Below are 26,845 nucleotides of genomic sequence, written 5' to 3'. Positions count from 1 at the left end.
TTATGTGTTGATCCTGTTAATGACTTCATTTGTTGAATGCTTGCTAGGAGCCAGCATTTGCTGCCTCCTTTACACACATTATTTATATTAATCCTTGCAACAACTCTATAAAGTATGTGGTGGTCCCTCTTCAATTCCTCAAGCATGCCAAAGTCCTGTCAGAGTTTATGCACCTGATCTTTCCTTTGGCAAAATGCTCTCCCCTCTTTCACCTGTTTAACCTCTGCTGATTAAGCAGATCTCAGTAAAATTACATATTCTCAAAGCACTCTCCATACTTCTCCTCTGAAGCACTTTATCACAATCTTAATTTTTTAAATTATCTGATTAATGATGCGCTCCATAACTGCAAATACTAGATCTGCTTCTACTCGTGCTTGGAAGCATAGACCTACACAGTGCCTAGTGTCTGGCACACTCAATACGTGTGTTAAATGATTAAGAGGCTAGGACTGTGCCCAAGGCTAGCTAGTAAGTAGGGAATGAGAATCCAAGCCAAGAGGGTCTGAAGGTAGCCCAGATTTTACCCAAACTCACCCCAGCCTTTGCACATTGTTATCTGAACTGGTAGCTGCCACCACAGAGAGCCAGCTCAGGACCAGCTCAAATCTGTCCGTTCCTGGCCACATCATCTTCCATTTCCTACTGACTTGTGACTGGGATCCATCCCAGTGTCTTACCTCCCTCAGTTAAGGCCTCACAAGTATACTTGGGCTTCTGTTTCATTTAAAGTCAGAGTTTTCCTGACTTGGAATCAACATACTAAGTTGCAATTTACCTATTTTTCTTTTAAGATATGACTAATTGGACTCAAAGTTTGCATTCATTTTTTATAAACAATTTTTGAGTCACAGAAAGTATTTTAGTCACAGTGGCTTCAACTTACGATAGACAAAGTCCCTTCCATAGAGGACAGCTTAGTGGAGAAGACAAGTAAATAGACTGTTATGTGTAAGTGTAACAGTAAATATGAGGGAAAGTACAGGAAAGAAGCATCTGGGGTAATGTTTAACCAAAGAGATGACATTTCACATGAACCTGGGGAGGTAAGTCAAAGTTTGCTTGGTGGACAAAGTTTGCAGGGAGTGGACATTGCAGGCATGGTGTAGGGAGCAGGGCTAATGAGAGCACGGCGGCTCCTTGGACTGCAAGTTTGTATGGCTGGATCAAGGGCTTCAGAAGGAAGAGGCTGGTGGGCAGAGCCAGCATAAAGCTGTAGCTAAACTCCTTGTGATTAGAGACCATTATGGGTTTCTCTTGGGGGCACTGATATGGTCCAATTGGTATTTAGGAAGAAAAACTGGATGATAATGTGGACCGGAGGGTAAAATCTGGATGGCATCAGTTAATAGGGAGATAGATCAGGGGATAACTACAGGAGCATGGTGGTAGTAATGGTGGGAAGAAAAAGAAGGGAATACATTTGAGAAATCAATGAGATCTTGCCTAGTACCCTATGGATCAATTTCAGTCAACAGCTCTGATCCTGACAAAGATTTTAAAGTAAATTAATTCTTATTAATTAGTAACAAAAGCTTTCCAAATTGAAATGTAAACAGAAGAATAAATCATTATATTAGCTGGTCTTTATTCATTCCTTCTCTCACTCATCCACTAAGCATTTACTGAGCCCTTTCAATGTGTGAGGCACTGCTCAGTGTACTGTGGATACACCAGTGAACAAGTCTTAATTTTGGTAGTAATGATGGGAGGAAAAAGAAGGGAATACATTTGAGAAATCAATGAGAGTTTGTGGAGGTGGTTGGTGAGAGAAAAGAGTCTAGAAAGACCACCAAGTTCCTATCTTGGGTAATCAGATGGGTATCTGGTGCTATCTAAAACATATAAGTGAACAGGTTCATTGAGACAGTAATGAGTTTGTTCAAACATGTTAAGTCCAAGGGGAGAAGTCTGGTAGACAGCTGTCTGTGTGAATCTAGAGCTCAGGAGAAAGGTGCAAATTTGGAAATAATTGAAATGTAGGTGTAAGTTGAAGTCACAGAAATGTATAAAATCCCCCCAAGAAGAGAGCCAAAGCAAGAGGAACAGACCACTGGTTGTTTTCTGGAAGCATCAATATTTAAGGCAGTGGTTATTAATCTTTTTTGGGGGCTCAGGGGCTCCTTTAAGAAAGTGATGTAAGCTAGGGTCTAGCCTCCTCAGAAAAAGAGTCATATACACATGAACACAAACACTGTGGATTCTAAGGGGGCATGGGCCCACATTCAGAACTACTTTTATGGTGCAGTTAAAGAGACCGAAACATGCAAAGGTCATTAGAGAAAGACTGACCAGAGAAGAAGAGGGGTAACTCAAAGAGACAGTTGCTCTATGTAGGTCAAAAAAGAAGAGAAAGAGAAGTTGATTGTAATTAAAAATTTCAAAAAATACAGGCGAGATTAAGGTGGAAAAGTGCTCATGGATTTGACAGCTTGGAGGTCATCAGTAACCTTTTACGAAAAAAATTTAACATTAATGGGGCAAAGACTGTTCTGTAGTGAACCCAAGACTGATGGGCATGAAAACCAATGCCATGAGTGCAGACTCACCTGGAAGCATTGTAATGATGGGAAGGAAAAAGGATAGCTCAGAAGAAACAGGGCTGAGGTTTTAACCTTTTAATCATTTAATATACCTGAGGGAAGATGACACTAGTGATGGAGCCAGTCTCAGAGGATATGGAAAGGAAGCAGGATTGAATGTGGATGTGGCTTATTTGTGGTGGATGGAGGAAGGTTTGAAAGAATTCATATCTAGCAATCTCTGTGTTCTTTGTGAATAGGATATTGTCATCATCTGAATGAAGATTGTGGGAATAGGGCCCAGGACTTTGGGAAAACTTGAAATTGTGTGCAGGAAAAGGGAGAAACACGGGATGTTTAAAAGAATTGCTCAGGGGCATTAAGGAGCAATTGAAGTTGGCCGCGTAGATTTAGTCAGTCCTCAGGTTATGAGGTTTCATCATCAGTGTTCTCCAGGAAATTGCTTCAGTGCTGCCTGAGTTTTTCTTTTTCTTAAAGAGAATAAATGATGCATGTTTGAGTAATAATTTTGAAATAGCAAATATCTAGAGAAGCTTGGAAGATTAAAAAGGAGCTAATTGTGCTATATGTTTTAGGCAATGGCTTTTTCTGAAATACAAAAGAAAAAAAGTATAGTGATGACTATTATTTGAATCTTCCACTAATAAGACTAGCTCTCTAAAATTGGGCTTTGAAAATCTGTAACTATGAAATTATAGACTTTTTTTTCCTGTTTGGCTCATAGCTAGGAACAGAACAACTAGTCACTGGAGGATATCTTGTAACAGTATTCTAATGTGAAATTGCAATTATATGAACAGAGAAGTCAAATTAAGGCATATCTCATGAGCTATACTAAATACCTTAATGCATCTTTTCAAAACATAAAGTTAAGGGGAAAAGTCTGGGGTTTTTTTTTTCTGTTTTTTATCAAAGAAGTAAGTTGATACTGTCCATGTGGATTCAATAAAAAACATATTAAAAAATTTCAGAACACTACCTGAAACTAAAACTAAGAAAAATGACCCAATGTTAAATATTTTGAAGGCCATCCCTGAGAATAATCTGACATTTCTAAGTCAGTTTAAAATTTTCAAACAATTTTATCAATATAATGAAATCAATATAAACCTTTAGAGAAACTATATCCTATAAAGAACTCAGAAATGTCTAAGGACATTAATCTTGCCTCTTTTGAGCCACTTCTGTGTGCTACCCAAATTTATGTGTACATTTTATAAATGTTATATCCCCCAAAACATTATGTGCTGAAATACACCACTCTGCAAACTGCATGATGGAAAGACCACGGGAATGAGACACAGCTGAAGAATGAATGTTCTGCGCAAGGTGTAAGGTTGTTTGCTCAGTTTTTTTAATTATTTAAGAAATAGCTCTTAGCACATTCTCTGCCCCCCCATATAAATGAGTATCCAATGATGCTTCTGAGGCTTTAAGAAAAGAACTATTCAAATATAAATCTTGAGATGAAAAGGAAAAAAATAGTATTCCTTTTTCAGAACTGAAATCACCCTCTCCCATCGCCTCTACAACACCTGCATTCATATGGCTGCTTTATTAGCCCTCCCATATTCTCCAGGAATTATTGTCTTAATATCTAAGAGAACCTTGTGGCTGCACTCCTGAGTTCCTCCACACTGCTTCTTTTTCCACACCTCCTGCTTAGACTGTCCCTGGTCCCCAGGGTGGCAGCTACACCACTTGTAGTGAAGTTTTCTCTCTTTCCCCCTTCTTTCCTTTCCTTTACCCCCCCTCCCAATATTACCCAACACTGCCCTTCTTCCCAGTGCCCAGTTTTTAAGTTGGCATTGACCCAGAACTATGCAAATGCTTGCAATAGGACAGGTTAAGTGCGAGGAGGAGGTACTGGTCCCAGAAGCCCTAGGAATAGAGGGGTTCTGAAGTTTTCAGAAGCCCACTGCTGCCCACATTGCCCTTTCGGTGGAAATTTTTGACAATCTGGGGAAAGCAGTGTGCTGAATGGGGCTGTATGTTGTTTAGAGCCTACTTTGTATACCAATACCCTCTTTTTTTTCCAATCTTTAAAACTAAAAAAAACCATTCCCCAGTGCTTTGCCTTTCTACATCCTTGTCTCCTCTCTCTCAAAAAATAAAAATAAAAAGCCCTAGCTTTTGGTTTTATCTAATGCGAAGTAGCAGTATAGCACTCTATCACATTGCTTTTCTATGTTTAGGAGTTTTGAAAGGGAGTGACTAGCCAGTGATTTGTCAGATAGCCAGGTCTGTTTCTGGTTTGCATGAGCAGTGGTGGTTCCAAACCATGGGAGGAAAAAAAATGGAAAATGCCTTAGATATTTCAGATTCATGTGAAGCCAAATCATATGATCTCCTGCCAGTTGTAGTTTACAAAATTCTCGTGGTCCCGGATGTGTTTACTTGGACTTTAAGTTTTTATACTACCATTACATTCCAATAACTTCACTTCTTCAACACAGCCCACTGCCTGTGGTCTAGTCTAGTGTGTATAAAAATGGTTACTATAACAGAAGAACCAGGCCATCTGAGAGTGTCCCTTCAAGCAATGTTCATTTCAATGTCGGTTAAGACCAGTGAAATAATTAAATAACTACTCTGCATGAGAAGGTGCTTTTCCTTTTTGTTTTTGAAACAAGTTCTTCTCAGGGCCATTTTCAAAAGAAGTCAGGAAAATAGTCATTGTTGGTAATACAGTTTCCCAGTGACATTGCAGTTGTATATTAAAATTTACAAATGGCAAATTTCCATAAATTTATACAATTTTACAAAATGTATAAACTTTTAGAATTATATAAATTACAATTATGTATATGTGTAACTGTATAACTTACAGAAGAGACTCAAAAAAGAAATATGAACCAGGAGAGAATTGGCAAAGTCACGTCTCAGAACTGGACCTTGTTTACACTATCTGCTGTGTTCTTTCTGGGAGCCTCATTGCCAAGGTTTTGTTGCCAAACAAGCATAAAACAGTTACAAACTACACACAGATTGGCTGAATATCAAATGTCAATATTCATTTGATTGCTCTTTTTTGTCCCAAAAAATGTTCTCTATTCTCTATGTATGCTGCAATGACTGGCCACACAGCAAAGTAAAAGAGAATCTTTTGACCCATAAAAGTAATTTAACAGTTGCCAAAATGCAAAAGCTGTTTCCTGTCTGTAGAATCAGAAGCTAACACCATTTTACCACAACAATGTGTTCTAGAATGCCCTGGGCTTCTACATCTGGATGCTTCTCAGTAGGTCATTCATTCACTCAGCAAATATGTATGAACCACCTTGCTGGGCACAAGGCTGAGTGAATGTTGAGTATAGAGTGTTGGAAAAAAATATAATCCCACTCTAAAGCACAAAGAATCCAAAATGCATATAAGAATTATGATATACACATGTGAAGTTTTGGAAGACTGTATGGCAGTATGCATGTAAGGGCCAAACTGTTTTAAGTCTAATGGCAGGTTGATAGAGGTGGATTTGGTATGGATATGGTATGTCCAGAGCAGGACTGTGGAGCTCCAGAAAAGAATCTCTGTGGAGGAGGAATAAGAAATAAAGGAAATTTGGAGCCAGACTGTGGAGGCCATGTTAACAGGCTAAAGGCCTTATCCTGGAGATAAGGGCAGACGGGAAAGGATTGCAATGTGGCAAAAGTGATGTTTTAATTATATGCTGGATTATGCTCTGGCAGATATTTTAAAGAGTAAGGCAAGAAGGATATTTCACAAAATGTTGTAATAATGCCAACATGAAGAAATAAGGCCGGATTGGGGTGGAAGCAGTAGGAATGAAAGGAAGAGACAGAATCAAAAGAGATGATAAATGGAAAAAAGATAAGATTTTGGTGTCTGGTTATCGGGAGATGAGGTAGAGGCAAGAAATAACAATGACTCTGAGGTTCAGGACTTTTGTTATTGGAAAAATGATAATACTGAAGATACAAAGAAATTTGGTGGGGAAGCTTGTCTGGAAAGATAATAAATTACGCTCCCAGCACATAAGCACAGCCACAAGGCAGAGTGTGAATGGTTCACACTGAGCATTGTTGCCCAAAAGGAAATAGCTCAGTCTGAGAAAGTGCATGAATTTTATGACAAAATATAAAGAGAAAAGAACTGCGGCCTGAATCCTAACCATGTTTTACGATCGTGAGCTGAGGAGAGCTAATAAGGAAATTCAGGAAAATCAAAACATGGGAGAAGAATCAGCAGAGTGTCACAGAATCCAAGGATAATGAGTTTTGCATTTGAAGGATGAAATTTTGCAGAAAGGTGACAAGCAGAATGCCAAGCAAGAATGTGAGATCTGGCAATTTTTGGTCTAGACATTCAGGCGTCAGGTTATTTTAAGCATTGGGCATGCTTATCTGTTTTGTTGGGGACTTTCCCATTGAATTATTTTTCCTTTCTAGCTTATTTTAGTTGGTTTCTTATTGCCCTTCACATTACAGTGTAGGAGCTATTTTATATCCGTTAGTATTTCTCATACCCAGCACTTAGCTAACCTGCACACATGTGCAGCTACAGTAATAATAGCTTGTGAGAATTAACTGAACAGTGACTGGCATGTACTTGACAAAATGTATTTATATTATACTCTCAACAAAAGTTATATGTAAATGTTTAAACTTCATGGAATCTGTGTTTTGTAGTTTTGTATCTATAAATCACAAGAAATTTTCTTTGGGACAAATGGAATACCTTTATTGTTTTAGTGTTCTCCCATGAACACTTAGATCAGCATCATGATACATGAAGTTAAAGTGGTTTGAGCCATGGTTTTATGAAGAACCTTTAATTCTTAACTCAGAGGTTCCTGCAATTATGGTGCTTATTAGATTAAGTATACACCATAAACCCAGAACTTCAAAGGTGAAAAAGAAATACTGGATTCTCTCCATTCCTCCTAATGGTTAATGCAATTCTCTGCTTCCTTTCTCTATGTCTACCCAAAAAAAGAGGGCCAGAGTGAAGGCCTTGTGAGTTGTCTCATTTTGTTGTTTAAATGATGTCTTCATCTCTTCTGGAAGGAACAACCCTAATATTCAGCCAAGTCACTTGGAAGCAACTTAAATGGCCTCCAGCTCTCCTCCTCTCTTGATAATATTTGGGTGTCTTTTATATTTCTCCATGAAAAGAAAATTTACTGCATGGCAAACCAGGCCAGCAGGATTTTCAGCAACTTAATTTAGAAGTGAATTATTCTCCTGAATAGACCCATTCTTTGTTTGAATACAAGGCAATCTTTTCATGTGTTTCCCAAATAATCAACCTACTTACCTCTGCCTAGGTTTCCACTAATGTCATTTAATGAAACAAAATGTACTTTCTCCTAATAGAGGTTTCATGCTTTCCAATATGCTACCTCCCTATTACAGTTCATGCCCTGGGTTCCTTTTATCTAAGTAATAAATCTACAATTTGTGAAACTTATTCCCAAACTTTACAGCTAGCTCTCTGTTCTGTTTGGCATAGAATTTAGGTTATATTTGCCCCAAAATAAGTTTTTCCAGTGGGGAAGTTTGGGTCTAAGAATATTTATTATATTATAAATAAAGTAAAAAAGAGAAAGTCCTGTCTAGAATGTAGACTGTGACATTATAAATCTATCAGTTATTTCATCAGCCATTTTCTATGACTTTGAGGGAAATATTTTAGCCCTCAAGTTAATATATGTCATGTCTGCTTCACGGTGATGATAATTTATGTGTGGAAATATGTATATGGTATTGGTGGTTTTGGTAAATCTCTCTGTAATGATAAAGTGAACCTTAGAAGTCCATGTCAAGATCAGAGACAAAGGTTTGGTCAATTTCTAAATGGCTTTCAAGTTGGAATTTTTAAGACAGCAATGAAAATAGCACATGGACAAACCCCCTTTTAAAAAAATATACCAGGTATGAAGGAAATTCTGTATTCAGAGATTACATCATTTCCTCTGCAAAAAAAAAAAAGACAAAAAACAAAGGTTTTCTGTTAACCACCTTTTGCTGATAAGATACAAGCAAGCAACTGTTTTGACCAATTCCTGCCCTGTGATATAGTCTTAGAATTACACTAAAAAAACCATGGTTCTTTACTTATTGTCAAAGAACTCAAAGGGGCACCCTAAAACCTCTAGTGTGAGATTTGTTATTGATAAGATCAGAGTATTGGCTGTCCTGAGAGGTCTGCTAAACCAAGTGCATCGTGTTCAGCAGTCGCGCCAATGCTGATTATAAACTCAGATACTGAGGATAATGGACTATGTGCTTCCCAGACTACTTTACGTTGTCGTACCCGAAAGTAACAGCAGAGATACAGAGGCTCTATGAAGTTACATTCCTGGCCTGTGAGGGAAACTCTTTCACTTCCACATTCTTTGATCATCATCAAAAGTTTTGAAAGAGACATTCAAAAGCTACTTTAATACTGACTGTTGGTTTTTTTGAAGCACACTTTCAAGGAGACTTATAAGAGACTTAATCAAATGGTCAGATGATCATAGCCATATTAAATAGAAGTCCAAGAAGAAATTTCATCTATGATCAGAAATTAATACAAATGGAGTCAGCAATTATCATCAGCCACACAAAACTGAGAGCAAGGTACATGGTTAATGTTGTTTTTAAATAAATGTGTCTATTTCACTATACAAAGCAGGGAAACACATGTAGAAAATTGGGAAAAGAGAGGAAAGGAAAAGAAAATAAGTTACTATCAATCTTACACAATCATTGTTTTAATCTTGGTGTCTAAGTCTTTTATCCTTTTTCTTATTAATACAAAAAATTGTTTTTAAAATGTACTGAAATTGCATTAGTTTTCATAAATATACTTTTAAAATATAGCACCCATATAAACATACATTTAATTTATGAAGCTCAAAGATATAATTATGGAGCAGCAAAGAACTTATTACATGGTATCTGAAGCAATATAGCCACTGACATGTTTTATTTTCAACATGTTTGCAATCTATGCACTCAGCTCTTCCATAATTATATATACAAATGATTAGAATAAACCTTGGCACATGGTAGGCACTACACAATTTTTTGTTGTGTTATTGTTGCTAGTTGTTACTGTATTTAGTAATATAAATAACCCAGTTATAAACTAGAAGGGCACACAGACCAAATACATTTTAGAACAAAATGTTAAATGACAAATACTAACCAGTAAAGAGTAGATGGAAATACACCTGGTAGAAGTCATTTAAAACACCTGGATTCATGACATGCTAAGAGGTAGCTCACTTTTTTAATAGTCAGCATTTTCCCTGTGGGTACAAAAACAACATTTTCTCTCTCAAGGGCATTTCATTCCAAGCTGAATTACCTTTCCTGATGACACTCTTTCCATCAGACATCTTGGTATCCTCTGCATTCCCTTAGACAGGAGGAACTGACTATCTTACGACTCTTTCTCCAGAGCCCTCCTACTGAGTGCATTAATAAAATTAGTTCACGCAACTGTGTTGCCAACCTAAGGACCCTTCATGGTGGTCTCCTGGAACCACTGCCACAACACAAAGAAAGGGCTGCAGTAGGAATCTAGTCAATGAAGGTGCTCTTTTTGGCCTAATGAAACCAGGAAGTGTTTTTCAAATGACTCCAGGTGTAGACAGTGTCCTTATAGTCGCTGAGATTACTCCTTTGCATTATCATCCTTACATGAAGTCCGTACCACCTAATACATGGATTCTTGACTTACAGCAGAAAGCTGTGTGAATGCCTACCAGGAATGTCTTAATATCTTACATGTTGGAAAATCAATTTTATACTGCATATAAGAAAAGTCATATTCTTTTCAAAACCAGTTTCCAGCCCATGTTTATATAATTAAATTGCTTAATTAACCTATCCAAATTCTGGATATCTCTACAGATAACTGCAGAATCAGTCAATCATCGCATTGGGCACCTGTGCTCTTTATTGATTGCTCTTTATACCTATGCAAGAACACATTGTCTCTATCACCCTTTTAATATCACATTGTTTCCCAACCCTTTTAATAACCCAGCTGAGATTCAGTTAAGCATCAAAGTTCTGCAGTGAGATTATACATCACTGTTTTCAGGATTTCATGGCCATCAATGTAGCAGGCATCATTTTCTCAACTAGACTTCCTAGGAAAATGAAAATGTTTACAATGTAAAGTGTTATGGCTTGTTGTCATGTTACAATGGTGGTTTTTGCATTTTTAGGCTTTTCTCTCTGTAATTAAATTGAGACCTTAAATATAAACCTGCCTACTGAAAAAAATGTTAATAGCAAGATCATTAAATTTTGGACTTTAATATCTTCTTTTGCCAATTCATTGCTGTTTTCATTATCCCTTATATGTTGCAGCTTCTCAAATTCTGATCAAAAGACTCACTTCAGATTTGAAAAGAATTAAAGAATGACCTGAGAAAACTGAGGTGGATTTCCTAAGGGCTAACTGATGCTTGTTTTGACATCACTTGTTTCCGAAAGAGCATTTTTCTCAATCCTTTTAAAAAACTGTAACTAAATAACATCATTTAGACTAAAACGCTACCTTGTGGATATTTTGGATTCATGTTTCTAATGTTTTTAAAGGATCACGTATCTTCAGTCTAATTCTACAGTTTTAAAACCCAAAAGGGTGAGTTATGCCTATGCAAAATGTTAGACATTGTGTGCTCCAGTGCCTGTAGTGAAATATGTCACTCTCCCTCCAGAAGGATGATGAGTTGAGAAGTGCCTTCTCACTTTCTCTGGTTTCCATGGTGCTGATTGTCCACGTCTTTTGTTGTAGGCAGAATACTTCTATGAATTCCTGTCCTTGCGCTCCCTGGATAAAGGCATCATGGCGGATCCCACTGTCAGTGTCCCTCTGCTGGGAACAGTGCCTCACAAGGCATCAGGTGGGTGGTCCTCGCCTCAGAGAAAGATTTACACTTAACATGTAATGGTGATGGGAAGAATATTTAAGATCCAGATGTTGCCCATCAGAGGGATTATGGAATGTTTTCCTGAAGAAATCTGTTGATTTTAGGGCAGCTTAGTTGTTATGAGCCTATCTCCTTTGGGCAAAAGATTAGGATGGGGATGAATAAATAGCAGTTTTGTAATTCCCTGAAGTCTCTAGAAAGCCCCAGCTCATACATGATTCCAGAACAAAAAAAAAAGAAAGTTGCCACGTGAGATATATCCAGCCAATATCTGTGACTTAATGTAGTCTAAATAAATGTGGCAAGGATGCAGACCATGGGGCTGGGGGCAAATGGGGTGTCAAGAAGAACTTCTCCAGAATGAGCATTATATTAGATAGGAATTTGAAGGAGAAAAGAGACACGAAAAAATTGGAAAAATAGGTTCAGTCATTAGATCTAATCATCCTTCTCCACTAAGAAAATAGAATATGTGATATTTGTTTAGGCTTTTCCTCTTACAAAGTACCAACTCATGCATTACCTAACTTGAGTTCTGGGAGGGAGTCCAGACCAGAATTATAGCTCCATTTCAGAAAGTAGAAAAGCTATATGAAGCTTAACTAACTTTCCCCAAATCATATATAAGTAATAAGCTGTGGGGCTGAGCTAGGCCTCAGTTTTTATGACTTAAGGAAAATACAGAGATCACTAATGTTAACACGTTCAACTATTTCCTTCTAGTCTATGAATATGTATTTTTACATAATTGTGATAATATTATATATTCAGTTTTACATCATGATTGTTTTTTGCTTTTAGCATTTTAACATAGGCATTTCCCCAAGTCATTGTAGATTTTTCCAAAAGTTGCTTTTAATGCCCTCATAATATTCCATTTATGAACAAACTGTAATTTATTGACTCATTTCCTTATTCTGTGTTACTTAGGTTATTCTCAGGCTTTCCACACTGACAATGTCACAGTGAACATACTTTGTAAAAGTAATGATGGTTCACTGGGCAGGAGGCCTGTTTGTCTCATTCGCCGTGATGGCCAACACAGGGCCCAGCACAGAACAGGTATTCAGAAAGTACTTGTTGGTTGAATGTGTATACCAGCATCTTGGAGCTCATATCATTCTTTTGTTAAAATAGATTCTCAGAAGTAGAATTATTATGTCAAAGAATATGAACTGTGAATTTTTTAGAAGTCTCTTAGAACAAATTGCCAAAATGCCAAATTGCTTTCCACAAAGGGTGTGCCCATTTGTACCCTAGCTGGCATTTCAGGAGAGTGGCTGGCTCACTGTAACCTCATCAAACATGGCTAATTGATCATATTAACTATTTTGCTGACTTAAAACATGGAAAGTGTTTTCTCGGTGTTCTCTTAGGTTGATATTTTTTAAATTCTTATTGAGGTAGGGGATATTTTCTTGTATGTGTTAGACAGTATAAAATGTCTGTGTACCATGCTCATTTTATTATTTTTATTTTTTTGAGGGGGATATGCATAGGCTTTAAAATCCTCTATTAGGATTTCAGACAGTTAAATTATATAAGACACTTAAAACTGTCTTTTCCTTTGTGATTTTTTTCTGCTTGAAAATTAATTCCTATTTCAGAGAACAGTTAAGTGATGATTTACACATGCTTCTAGTATTTCATAGAAGTTTATTTTGGCAACAGTATGAGGGTTCTAACCTAATTATATTTCTGAGTCATCAACTTCCAGTGTGAGAGGTTGAATTGATTCAAGGTATGCTCTTCATTTCACATGACATTTTTCTATACATAGAGTTGGTTTTAGAGCTTACTGTTTGTTCTGGTATTGTAATATTTATAGTTTTGTAGTATTTTTAAATAATTGATAGTCTTATTCTTCTAGAGGAACATTAAAATAATTTTGTCAGATGTCAAATGAAAATCTTGTTAGGAGCTCATTTAAATCTATGAAATAATGATAGATACATTTTCAGATGGCACATACCTACTATTTCCAATGGGTCTGTATTACCACATCCCAGTGTTATAAGAATTGGGGACTAAATAAGCACATTTTTTCTAATTTTCTGGCATAGGTGTCAGTGTGGGCAAAGGCAGAGTGTGAAAAGAGCTTCTCTTGGGTCAGCCCCAGGGCTGCAGCTATGCTAGTAGCCCTCCTAGAAGATCTGCCTCCAGTCTACATGGGTGTGGGGTTCTAGGAAGGACCTGTGAAGGAATGAAGCCTTAGATTCTGGAGATGCACTGTCCCAAGATCTGCAGCCCCAATGGATATCCTATTCCAGATACATGGATATCCCAATTGCACACAGATAACATTGTTACTCCTACATCATGGAGAAAGAAAGTTCTTGGAATATAGCCATAACTCAGTCTTCTGCCATGCATGTCCCATGGTATTCCTTTTGTGTCTAAGATAATTTCCTAGAACGTTCTTCTTGACTATATTTTTTAAAGAAGCAGTTAGAAATAAAACAAATATATAACATATCCCTCGGGTTCCATTTTATATTTTTAAATTTTTCTTTGTCTTTTTCTGATTCAAGGAATAATACAAATATTGTAGCCCATTAAAAATGCATTAATTAAATTATTTATACAGTTACACCTGCTTAACTTCCAATAAATCTTGTATCTTTGGATTTCTAATTTAATGTTTGTATCCTAAATCTTCCCAGCTTTCATTCATATTTTGTGTCTGGTAAAAAAAAAACTTACTGAAAGTCTACCTGTTAGGATATTGAAACAATAAGTTTTTGAATGTATGATGAGAATATTTAAATAGATTGTGTTTAGATATAAAATTTTATTTTCTAATAATTTAGAATCTTTATAAATAATAAAATTTAGAGGAAAAGTGGATGATGCTTTGGGCAAGGTGAGATTAAAAAGAACAAGCATTCTGGGACAAGGTGACTTGTGCACGTGTGCATACACACACACACTTTGTGTGTACAATTCCACCCTGTGGGGAAAATGGAACTTTCTGACAAGAATTCCTGCCTGGTCTTAATAGCACCCATTGTTTATATAATAAGAGCTTGTTTGCACATTTATGGGATATTTACTTGAAACAGACACCAGTGAGTCATGAGAGTACACTCCCAGGGGAGGTCTCCTCCCCTCAGTTCCTGGTACATAATTGGTCAGGCGTCCTCCAGTCGCCAGCGACCTGCCTATAGAGTTCCTCCAGTGGCTAGGCGTGGGGAAGGAATGTGTGGCCAGGGGGCAGGGAGTGAGGAGAGACTGAGACCTACTGCTGTAAGAATAAACCCCCTTCAGCCCCAGCTCCTTGTCTTTGCCTTTCTTCAGTCACATCAAATTCATAGGGAACTTACCCCAGGCGCGGAACCCCCTCCTCCTAGAGCAACATTATTGGTGCAGTCAGCAGGATTCATTGAGTCTGGAGGGCTGTCCTCATGGGAGGGATGCTTCAACAGGCTGCCCTACAGATGGTGGGGAGACACCTGGGTATCCCCCAGTGGGGATTTGGTCTGGTGTGGCTTGCCTCCCAGAGGAGTGGACCCTTACCCAGACTGGGTAGGCGTTGGGATGCCTGAGGCAGTGGAGTTGGCCCTCCGCAAAATAGAGGACTCCTTAGGGGAACTGAGCGCCCACAGGTGGCAGGAACTGTGGGGGGGCTGTTTCTCACAGCATTAGACAGGGTTACCGCCTAGAGAGATGCGCTTCTGGGAAAAATGGCAAAATGGGAACGTAAGTTGTAGGATACTATGAGGAAGGAATGAAGGTTGTTAAACACTGAGATAGTGCTGAGAGATGTACTGGTGGCACGGTAAGGGACAGCAGGAGAATGCAGGCTGGGAGATACCGTGGGGGAGTTGACATAGTGGTGCCTTCAGCTCGGGGATGGTAGAAGAGACATCAGAGGAGGAGCTGGGGAAGAGTGACAGGGTGGTGCCAAGGGCAGAGCCATTACCAGGGCTGCCAGTGGCACCAGCCCCTCCCCTATTGGAAGCCTGACCGGTTTTAGTTAAAAAAGTGAAGGCACAACAACAGCGGGCTCCTCAGGGACAGGTGCAGCCTCTGCCCAGGTTGCAGAGCACTTCGTGCTTAGCCTCTGTACCCAGGCCAAGCTGGTGGATTTGTGCTCCCGGTTTTGGCAGAAGCCCTTGGAGCCTATTAGCCTGGCTTTTGTGCCTTGGGACTTAAGAACTGATGAAATTTTTTGTCTGGGTCAGAAATGGGGAAGCTGGCTTCCCTGACAACTCACCTCTCTCTGCAGCAGAGATTACAGAATGCTTATTGGACCCCGGGAAACCATGCCCCTCTTTACTGGATTATGGCTGCACTCTGGGAAGTGCGGCCTATCAAGGTGATCTGCCATCTTTCCTCACTAGATGTCAGAGGTATGCTGAGCTCCAGTAGGTGTTAACTGGAGTTGGGCATGAAGAATGCCATTTATAACCCAAAACATCAGGACCCAGATGAGGAGTTGTTTACAGTGGGAATGAGAAATCTGGTGCTTCAAACAGCTCTCCCATCCCTCTTTGGGTCCCTAATGGCTATTCTTGTCCCTCACTTAGGTCAAATGGGGTTACTTGTACTGTAGCAGATCTGGGAGAGGCAGAAGCAATGAGGGATGGAAGACAGTGCAATCTGCCACTGAGAGAAAGAGTTTAAAGGGCCCTGTGAAGGTCTTGAGGACCCAGATGTGGGCTGATTTGCTAAAGGAGGGGGCAGTAAAAAAGAAACTGGATGGGCAGCCAAATAAGATCTTGCTGGAGCTATGGCAGCAACTGAAGCCAGAGCAGGGGTTCCATCCACTAAGGACCAAGAAATGGAAGCCAGAAACAAAGCCACATGTCCAGCCTGTGTGTCTGCAGGACTTCCTGAAGGAGAGTATGCAGGCCCCACCTGGACCCTTATTAGAAGACATTTGGCTATTACAGTTTGACTGAGGGGAGGGTCAAGGCACCTGCCTTGGGGGACTGGCTGGGGGGCAGAGGCCTCAATTTATTGATTCCCAGTGAATATGCAGTGTGTCCTGGCCCTGGTGGACACAGGAGCTGAATGCTCCCTTATTTATTGTGACCCTGAGCAGTTTCCTGGGACCCCTACTGTTTGCAGGGGTGAGGCTGTCAGAGTGGAACAAGGCTGAACCCCACTGGGAATAGGGCATCTAATATTGTGTATGATGTTATTCTCATCTCTGATTCTCTTACAGATAAATATGGCATTACTGCAAGAGGTTTAGGGTCTTGTAGGTTACTGGAGAGTGTTTATTCCACACTTGGCATAAATTCTGAGGACCTTATGCCATTTGGTACAAAAGGGCATCAGGTGGGGCTGGGATGAAACATGTGCATCTACTGCCACTGAAAAACAGTCAAGGCTGTGAAGGCCTTGAATGAGGTGAATCTGTCAGGGCCTGTGAGATGGATGTCCATACGACTGAAGACAGCTGTGGCTGGGGCCTCTGGCATCAGCTTGCTGGCCATTTGCCTTTGGCATCCTAGGTGCATTGGCTAACAGGACAGCGTGCCTTGGGGCAGAAGACAATGTGGACTATAGATCCCCGATTGGGCCTGCCTTTGATCTTTGGAGAAGTCAGCAGAGCCCCAGCAGAAGTGCATTGTGTGACTGAGTCCTACAGCAACCTGGAGACTATGTTGCCTTGGACATGTCAATACATGGACTGGTGATGGCTGGCCATTCTGGCACCTTGGGAACAAGACCTGGAAGCTGGCCTCCTGTGTGTTTCTGGAATAACAGCAGAGAGGCCCCCAAAGTAGTGTACCCTAAATGTCCAGGAGGTAAGAGCATCTTACTGGGGAGTTTTGTTTTATCATTGTGGCCAGTGCACACACCTCCTATAGGGCTACCTACAGACCCATCAGTTACTCTCACAGGGAGGGAATGAAGGTCTGCTATACTAGACCAGGACAGAACCCACTTCCTGACCTGATAGACAAGATTTGCCTATGTTGATGTCATTAAAACATGTGTCTTATCGCCCTTAAGGTTAATCTCTGCTATAGTCTTTGTGGATTGGGCCCACCTCCTAGCAACATCTGCTGCTTGCTGAGTGGTCACAGAGGTCTTTACTGGCTCAGCAACTGGTCTTCTATGGAAGTGCAAGTTATGGACTCATCTGAGTAGTAGTCATTTGAATATAGCTGGATCCTCAGGCTTTAGGATTGTCATGGTTTCGTTGTTATCTGTACCAAAATTTCTCTTGTTATTTGTATGTTGCTAATAACTTCTGTTGCTATTGTGGAATCTGGTTACAGTGATCCAGCTTTCTTGCATAGAGGCCATTGCAGAAGATTGTGGGTGCATAGATTGTGAGGTGAGAATCCTGGAGGGGAGGAGTGTAGGGAAAATGGAACTTTCTGACCAGGATTCCCAGCTGGCCTTAATAATGCCCACTGGGTATATAATAAGAGCCTGTTTGCACATTTATGGGATGTTTACAGGCAAGAGAACTACTGGTCAGTCATGGGAGTACCAACCCAGGGGAGGTCTCCTCCCCTCAGCTCCTGGTACATAATTGTCAGGCATCCTCCAGTCACCAAAGACCTGCCCACAGAGTTCCTCCTCATGCTAGGAGCAGGGAAGGAGTGTGCGGCCAGGGGAGTGGGGAGCAAGGAGAGACTGAGGCCCACTGCTGTGAGAATAACCCCCCTTAAGCCCCTGACTTCTTGCCTTTGCCTTTCTTCAGTCTTAGGAAATTCAAACTTGCCCCAGGCAGGGAACCCTCTCCTCCCGGAGCAACACACCCCCACACACATAGGTTTCTGGAAACAGATGTAGGATTTGTTTGCAGAAATGCAGGTGCAAGACGTTTATGGGAATTTTAACTCATTGCAGGCCAGTTATTCATAAGCTCATTAGCTCAGTCCCCACAATAGGAGCAGTAAGGTTACCTTGAATTATTAAAAAGTAACCAAATCAGTGTGTCTTTTCTTCTAAGCATCCAGGTAGCCTTCATTATTCCACTGGTCTATTTTATATGCCCAAGCTGCTAAGCTGTTCTTTTATCCCTCAGACTCCTATATGCTTAAACATTATATGAGAAAGAAAACTCTTGATCTTTAACAGTTATGAAGTGCCTGCCTTCTGGCATCTGAAGAAAACAAAAACAGAAAATACAAACTGCAGGGCGGTTCAGTAAAATTACTGAGTTGGATAACAAAGAACAGTTTCTATAAAGTCAAAGCTTTGCCTCTTTGAACATTCTGTCTCTGTCATACCATGAAACAGAGCTGGTGTTTCTCAACCAAGACTTTCATGAATACAATGTCCATAATTTTTAAATAGGTGTTAATACTGCAAGGAACACCTTCTTGGTGACCCCAGTCCTTAGCTGAGAGTGAAGCCCAAAGTAGGTGCTCAGTAAGTATTTTCTGAGAGAATGAATGACAGCACAGCTTGGAGCCCTGATGACTGCTTGTGTTGGATGATTTATAACCACGTAGCAGTTTATGATTTGTGCTGCCGAGGATATAAGCTTTCCCCAACCTTTCCCCTCTTCCCTTGAAAGGCAGTGGCTTGCGTGACTGGAAGCTGAGGCTGCATGAGCACCATGCCCATCTCAGTGTGGAAAAGGTATTTAATCAGAATAAGCTTGTTGTTTACTTCTATGTAAGAATTTACGTGCAGTCAATTGCACATCAGCGTGTACTTGAATGCCATGTGCATTATGTTCAATCTGCTTTGGTTTTTCTGGGTTGTTTTAATTTACCTCGGTTTCAAGTCTACAACCTAGACTGCCCTGGAATTCAGAACATCTGTCCCAATTTCATCTAGCTTTGTGTAAAAGTGGCTTTCTACTCATATGCTCGTTGTTGCAAAAGCACAATGTAACTTTCACATTTCTATGATTTCTTGAAACTAGAGTCCATGGCTTTCCTGCCTTTGATGTCTGTTTTTATTTGTGCATGTGGTTTTCTGAGTGCACATTGTTAATACTTTATTCTCTGTATCTCCCACCGTCTATGGTAAATTTCTGTCTCTTTTTGTGTAGTGGGAGTGTGCATGTGCATATGTGCAAGTGTGTGCCTTTGTGTATAAAAGTGGATGGGTGTGTCTCGCATAAGGTATACCTTTGTGTCTGTCAGTTCCTAGTTTGTGATAGACAGTATACTAAGTGCTTAGGTTAGAAAAACAAATAAGAAATGGTCCTTGCCTTTGAAAAACTCATTCTTAGCAAAGGATGCAGAATCACAATCAAATCATTATATTGTAATGCAACTGTATATAAAGGTGATTGTGAAATATGTTAGTGACATGATTTAGGCAGGCAGACGACAGAGCAAATGCTGTTTAACTTTGGTCTTGAAAGGTAAGTGGGAGGACACGGGACAGAAAAGAGGATAAACAACATTCCAAGCAGCAGGAGGGGTGTGCCACTGGGGACCCACACCACGTGTTTGGGAAGCAAAAGAAATCTAGTTTGGGTAGAACACAGGCTTCACAGAAGTCCATTACTGAAGATATGGCTAACTAAAGTCAGATTGTTAGTTTTTTTAAAGCACAATTCTTTAAAACATATTTAAAAGGTGTGTGTAATTATAATCCTTATTACTTGAATGGCCTTACAAAGGAAGTTTATAAGCAGAAAGAAAGACAAGTAGAATTTGCACAAAAGGAAATAAAATTTTCATTTCATTTTTTAAATTTGAAAAATGGGCAAGTGTAATTAGTGTAATTTATATCTTTCATTAATTTCTACTTTTACCTTAAAAGTTAACTCATTGAAACTCAGAAACTAAATAACTTCTAACCTGTAGACTTGATTTCCTAGTTCCTTTAAAGATCATTCTGTATTAGGGTTCAGACCAAAATTATGTTTACATATCTCTTATTTCAAAAAAATTGGATAGGTGTGGGTTAAAACCTGGGCTAAGGGGATTTCTCATGTGTTCACTTTGAAGTTGAATTGTTGGGTTGAAATTATAAATACACAAGTAAATACAAATTTAAATGTAGATTGTGTTAGATATTTAAAGGATGAAGAAAATATTTCATAGTACTATTAATATTAATTGAACATAATTTTAGATTAGTAAAATAATTCTTAGGGACAGATTTTCTAATGGTTTACTAAGATGATGATTCTACATCTTTAGTTTTTCTGCCAAGGTTGCCTTAAGTTTTCCTATTCAAAATATAAAATATAAAAGACTTTTTTACTCTTCTGTGTTTGGCATAATTTGGTATAACTATGCTCTATATGTGAGTGCTTTGATAAGATTTTTTAAAATGAAAGACATAGTTGATGAATAACAACATTACACTTCTTTAAAACCTCCAAATAACAGGACTTTCCACATATGAAAAATTCTAAAAATTATCTTAATAGTATTACTAGTCTTATGGCTAAATAAGGAAACTGAGGCCCAAGAGTTTAACTCTCTCCCTGCAGTTCTCTCCCTGGTCTTTGTTTTAAGTATTAGACAGTATTCCCAGGAGACATTTATGCACCTGTTGTGAACCGGAAATATAGGCAAATTGAAGTTGGAGAGATTATAAAAGTTATATAAATTACCCAAGAAATTTAATAGTTGCAGTCCCAAACAAATACTGCAGCTACTTTCAATTCTAACATCAATCTATAGCTTTAAACATGTGTGAACATTTACTTTTCTAGATTTTTAAATGATTAAAATATTTTACTGTCACAAATGTCTTCAAAGTAAATCACTGAAACGTAAGCGCCACAAAGGTCAGGGTATTTTAATTTATCTTTTTCCCTAAAGTGTCCCCAGTGCTTAGAACAGTGACTGGCACATAGTAAACATACAATATTTTCTGAATGGATGAACTCTGTATTTGGACTCAAATTTGTATTTAACCACTGAAAGAGAAAAACTCATTTTGAAAACCCTAAAGAAAGTTACTTGTGTAGTGTTTCCTCAAACTCTTTATTGGACTTTGCATTCTTGTTTTCCTTTCCTGGGACTGTTCAGAGCCATATATTCTTAGATATCCACAGGCCAGGTAACTCTCTGTATCTCTCTTCACTTTCATTGACTGAGAGGCCATTTTAGCAAACCACACACTTTGATGTGAGCACTCCAAACCTCTACAAGTGCCCCCTGATAACTGGAGCATGTACACATGCACTCAAAACATGAGATTTGTAAATGGTTTGCTTTTAGCACATCTGAAAATATAGACAAGCTAGTAATTGTTCTTAACTGAATTTTCCATACATATAATAAGACATTTTTGATACTTAACATCCAAGATACGTTTTGAAATTTGACGATGTTGGTAAACATAAATGAAGATGAGTTTATGTACAAGCATCTTCTCTTCCACACCAAGATTCTGAAAGCTAAAATAAAACCAAAGTGCCTTTTTAAAAGAATTAGGTGGGCTGTGAAGTAGAGGCTGCACAAGAAAAAAGATACACTTCCAAGAAAAAAGATACACTTGGAAAATAATAGTTTGGATGATGACATGTGGTGAGAAAGATTCTAAAAAGTTCTATCTGTATCATTTTAGGCCTCAGGGCCATCATTGACCTACCCCTCCATGGAAAAGATTGATGAAAAAGATAAATAAAATGTTTTAATTGAACAAAGTGAAAATGCTTTGAAAGAGTTAACAATTGAAAGAAATTGTATTTCAGTTCCTTTGCTTCCTTCTGAAATGGAAATCCCTTTTCAGCAATGGATTTTTGTGTTTTGTAAATTGGCATTTTCATATGTAAGATTTCATTAGACCAATGCTTTCAATGGGGACAATTTCATTTCAGAACTGCAGACACAATTTTGGTTTTCTGTCTCTTTTTATTTCTGTTAAAATATCTGTACTTCCTTTTCATCATTTCACTGTTTATTTGCAATGCTCCAATCTCAATATTCAGGGGAACTGGAAATCTATGTTATTTTGAGAATGACACAATAATGAATACTGATGATGCCAAAGTCTAGAGGGTGGATTTTGATTGCCAAGCACGTTAAGAAGATTGTATGACCAGCTTGTGTGTAATGCCTTACAGAAGAGCAGACTTATTTCTAGCTCATTTCTTATTATAAATCTAGAAGAAATGTTTATGAAAAACTCTGAAGGGAAAGGATTTCTCTTGGCTTGGTATGATTTTCCCAAGCTTGGCATAACCATAACCTGCCATACAGAAACAAAATGAAGCAAAATTTCATATGTATACCTTATTAGCATATTTCTTTCTATTCATAGGGAAGCACTAGAATCTAGTGGATGAGTTAGGTCAGTATTCCCCAGTGGATATGTTATGATAATCCAGTGGATTGTAGAAATGTACATAATTGGTCTCTCAGCCAATGAGGAGTCAATTTCCACCAAATGACTTGTGGGCATTCCACATTGATGGCCTCCTTGCTCTTTCTGTACAGCAACTGTTAGTTCCCACTCTTTGTTTAGTCAACACCTACATACCCCAAGTGATGAATAGACTCACAAAAAAGGAAGTGACTCCTCTTTAGGAACCTAACGCATTAGATATAAGCCTATCATGAGATTATTTCACCACACCAAACTCCGTTTTAGGTCCCCAGTATAGGGACACTTCTTTACAAAATGGCTTGAAAAAATACCGGCTTCACTAACTCAGTCCACTGATTGGAGTCTAGTCCAAGTCGTAGAATGTAAGATATTTTGTCATTTTCAAGCACACAGAGTGAAAATAAGCTAGTGAGTCATTGCTATAGGGCTATATTTAATGGATTCTAAAATGTTGATTTTTAGCTCTTTTTGGATTATATGGAGGCTGGTGAAGGTGTCCACAAGGTTTCTTCTTCTAATTTATCAATCTATGCTGCTGCCAATTGGCACCTTCAATTTTCAGAGAAAATCTTTCTTTCAAGTTGTTATAAGCCCAGACTATGTATAAAATATCTGCAATTCCACATTAGTAGGGTACAAGTTAATGAGGGCCATTCATTCTTCCTCTGCCCGGTGTGATGTACAAGTTCTGTGGAGAATACCCAGACAATCAAAATATGGTCTGTACTCCAGTGGAGATACAGGAATGTCAGATAACGAAATGTAAACATTTTTGCTTTGTTCTCTGTCTCTCTCACCAAAAGGTCTCTGTAAAACTGGAATCTACTAGGTAAATGGTCCCTCCATGCTTTCTTCTTCTCTAGTTGTTCAAGTTGGTTTCCCATGTCTTGGAAAGCAAGACGGAGTGGCAGCGTTTGAAGTGAATGTGATTGTAATGAACTCTGAAGGCGACACCATCCTGCAGACGCCTCAAAATGCTATCTTCTTTAAGACATGTCAACAAGGTAACCAGTGGGGGTGGTTCAAAAAAGGTTCATGAAGCTTTCAGGTGTGATTTGGGCCAAAAATTAGATAGGTAGGTAGGTAGATAGATAGATAAAGATAAATAGATGATAGATAGGTAGATTAGATAGATAGATAGATAGATAGATAGATAGATAGATAGATAGATAGATAGATAATAGATAGGTAGATGATAGATAGATAGATAGATAGATAGATAGATAGATAGATAGATAGACAGACAGACATAGTTTTTTGTATAATTATTACCACACAAATGGGAGGAAGGGCTAATAAACAGAGTCCAGTAATAGTACTAAGAGAGACTTTCTCTGCTGTGTGTCTGTTTCTGCTTTGACCCCACTCACAATTTTAGGAACTCCATCATCCTTCAGAATGCCTTTCTATCACCCTCCTTCCCTTCCTCCAATACAACCTTTGGGAGACCCCAGCCTCGCAGCAAGGTGGCCAGTCATTACCAGCAACTGCCACCTGTCGAAGCAACACTACCCAGCCAGCAAGCCAAGCCCTCAGTGCCGCTGACTTCTGCAAGGGACGGGGTGCCACCATCAGGCCGGTGGGCTCTGCCAGACAAAGGTGCCTCACCAGCATGCCCTGGAGGCCCTTTTAAACACCAAGGGCTGGCTCCTTCCCATCCCGATACGAGCTTTTCCCTCACACAATTTAAGCTGTGGCAGCTTTCATGCTCTAAAGACATACAGACAGTCCATTCCACCCTCTGAAAGTGAATATTGAGGACAATATCATTGCATCTATTTCAATGTGAATTTAAGGAGAACAGTAGATTGGTAGGTAGCGATGAAGGCAGACGAAGCTTGCTTTGCCCTCTTCCAGGAGCCCCCTACTGTTGAAAGTAGGATTGCCAGAAGCAAAATCAGACAGAGACTTAGTGAATGAAGTATACATGTGGTATAGAGAAAATGAGGTAGAAGTGTAGGTATTTAATAAATTATGATACCTGGTGCTCAGGAGGACGAAATGATTCCTAGCCTCTTCATGCTCACTGAAATTCACCCGACGTGCTTTCAAAGGGCCCGCATAACCTTGTTTCTCTTTGGTGAAGCTGAATGCCCAGGAGGGTGCCGAAACGGAGGTTTTTGTAATGAAAGACGCGTCTGCGAGTGTCCGGATGGATTCTACGGACCTCACTGCGAGAAAGGTGAAGAACCCAGAGACCCAGCTACCCTTGCTTGCTTCCTAATGAAATGCATGCCACAGAGAAGCCCCATATGTATTTTTAATATAGTCCTGAAATTATATTTCTGGTCACATTATGAGGAATGGTGAAATCTTAAAAAGCCGCAGAAAGAGCTATTGGAAAGTATTTCTTCTAGGAGTGGTTTTCTGTTAAATCCAATATGTGGAGTCGAGGGCAGAGAACTTTGGCACCACGTCTACATTCTTTGTGGCCAGCCTCCCCCTCTTACCCCACCCTGCCCCTTCACGATTTTGCACACAATGCTCTGGCATAATCTCATGAGGTTTTAGGGGGTTTTTTTCCCTCCACTTAAATTGGGTTTTACAAGCTAGTACTATAATCAATTTGAAAGTATCTACTCTGATTAAAAATAGCTTGATTCACTGGACTAACAGTTACCAAAGGGAAAGGGACTGGGGAGGATGGGTGGGAAGGGAGAGATAAGGGGGGTGGGGAGAAAGGGGGCCTTACAATTAGCATGTATAATGTGGGGAGAGGCACGGGGAGGGCTGTGCAACACAGAGAAGACAAGTAGTGACAATACAGTATCCTACTACGCTGATGGACAGTGACTGTAATGGGGTTTGTGGGGGGGACTTGGTGAAGGGGGGAGCCTAGTAAACATAATGTTCTTCATGTAATTGCAGATTAATGATACCAAAAAAAAATAGCTTAATTCACGCTTAAGTCTACACCTGAGTTATGAAGTCACTATAAGGCAAAAAAAAAAAAAAAAATCGTTTGTGTAGTAAGTACATCCATTTCAGTGAAAGTACTATTAAGAAAGTTACATAAAAAAAGAAATGAACAGAAAAACATGTATTAATCACAAAATGCTTAAATACTAAGAGCTTATTTGACTAGAAACAAAATATTTTTCATCTTCAAGAAATAAGAATTTTTCTTGTTCCCATTCATTTTGAAATTAGCAGATCAAGTAAATAGGGTAGGAAAAAGTATTTATAGTGTTAAGAAGATCACATCTTAGTCCAAATAATGATTCTGGGCAAATCTTAATCAGCCATTCAAATAGAACAATTCTAAAACTCTCTTCTACGCAATTGGTTTTAAAATGATTTGATTTACAGCATGAAAATAAATTTTAATATAGCAAACTTGTATCTCAAAAAAGAGAGTCAACCACAAAAATTGATACTGTAGACCTGTGTACTTTGACGTTTTCAAACGGTCCTGCTCCAAACCCCTATATGGCCTGAATCAGAGCTCTTCTCCCTGTTAGCCCTCTGCACGCCACGGTGTATGAACGGCGGGCTTTGTGTTACTCCTGGTTTCTGCATCTGCCCACCTGGATTCTACGGAGTCAACTGTGATAAAGGTAACAGTTTCTTTTTAGTTTTTCCGTGTTTGATTACAAGAAGTATATTTAGTATTTCATCACTTTTCATAACAGCTCTGCAAATAGGGTGCATCACTTAGCTGGCTGCTCTAACTTGAGCCCCCAATTCTAGCATAGTTTAGCTCTCTAGAGATTTATTTGCACTCACAAAATGCTTGAGTACAGGAATACCTGGTCAGTGGGTGTGGCAGCTCTGCTCCACACAAGGTCTCAGGGGCCTGGGTGCCTTCCATCAGTGGTCCTGCTGAGAACTTCGGAGCTCCCTGGATCCTGCCAATAATCAGAGGAGAAAATGGAGTAGGCACTGCTTTTTTTTAAAAAAAAAAGAAAAGCCTTGGCTCTGAAGTGACCCAAACAACTTTCACACCTATTCCATGGATGGGAATTAGCCTCCTAGCCCTACCTGGATGCAGACAGGAGAAATATCGTCCCTGATTGGACAGCTGTCTCCCATTGACACTTTTTGGGAGAGGAGCATGGACCTTGTGAACAGCTAGCTGTCCCTGCCACATGGGGGTTTCAGTATGTCCTAAATCAGTTTTCTGGGTGAGCATCTAAGACTGAAAGGAAACAACCTGCTCCAAATCGCCTGACCGAGAAGTTCACT

At 39.3% G+C, this 26,845-nt stretch overlaps 1 protein-coding gene across 2 annotated transcripts in view; it reads left to right on the top strand.

The window, feature by feature from the left end:
- The window catches only part of WIF1 (WNT inhibitory factor 1), a 67,680-nt gene that overhangs the window by 27,674 nt on the left and 13,161 nt on the right, over positions 1–26,845 (top strand). For both annotated transcript variants that reach the window (XM_017661715.3, XM_017661714.3), the window contains exons 3-6: positions 11,305–11,413; positions 23,524–23,664; positions 24,747–24,842; positions 26,122–26,217. In XM_017661715.3, the coding sequence (XP_017517204.1) occupies positions 11,305–11,413; positions 23,524–23,664; positions 24,747–24,842; positions 26,122–26,217 (442 nt within the window). The remainder of the gene's footprint in view (positions 1–11,304; positions 11,414–23,523; positions 23,665–24,746; positions 24,843–26,121; positions 26,218–26,845) is intronic.

This window comes from Manis javanica, chromosome 10 (genome assembly GCF_040802235.1).
Source record: "Manis javanica isolate MJ-LG chromosome 10, MJ_LKY, whole genome shotgun sequence".
NCBI classification, from domain to species: Eukaryota; Metazoa; Chordata; class Mammalia; order Pholidota; family Manidae; genus Manis; species Manis javanica.
The sequence above is the reverse complement of the archived record's forward strand: the minus strand, read 5'-3'. Positions and strand labels throughout refer to the sequence as shown.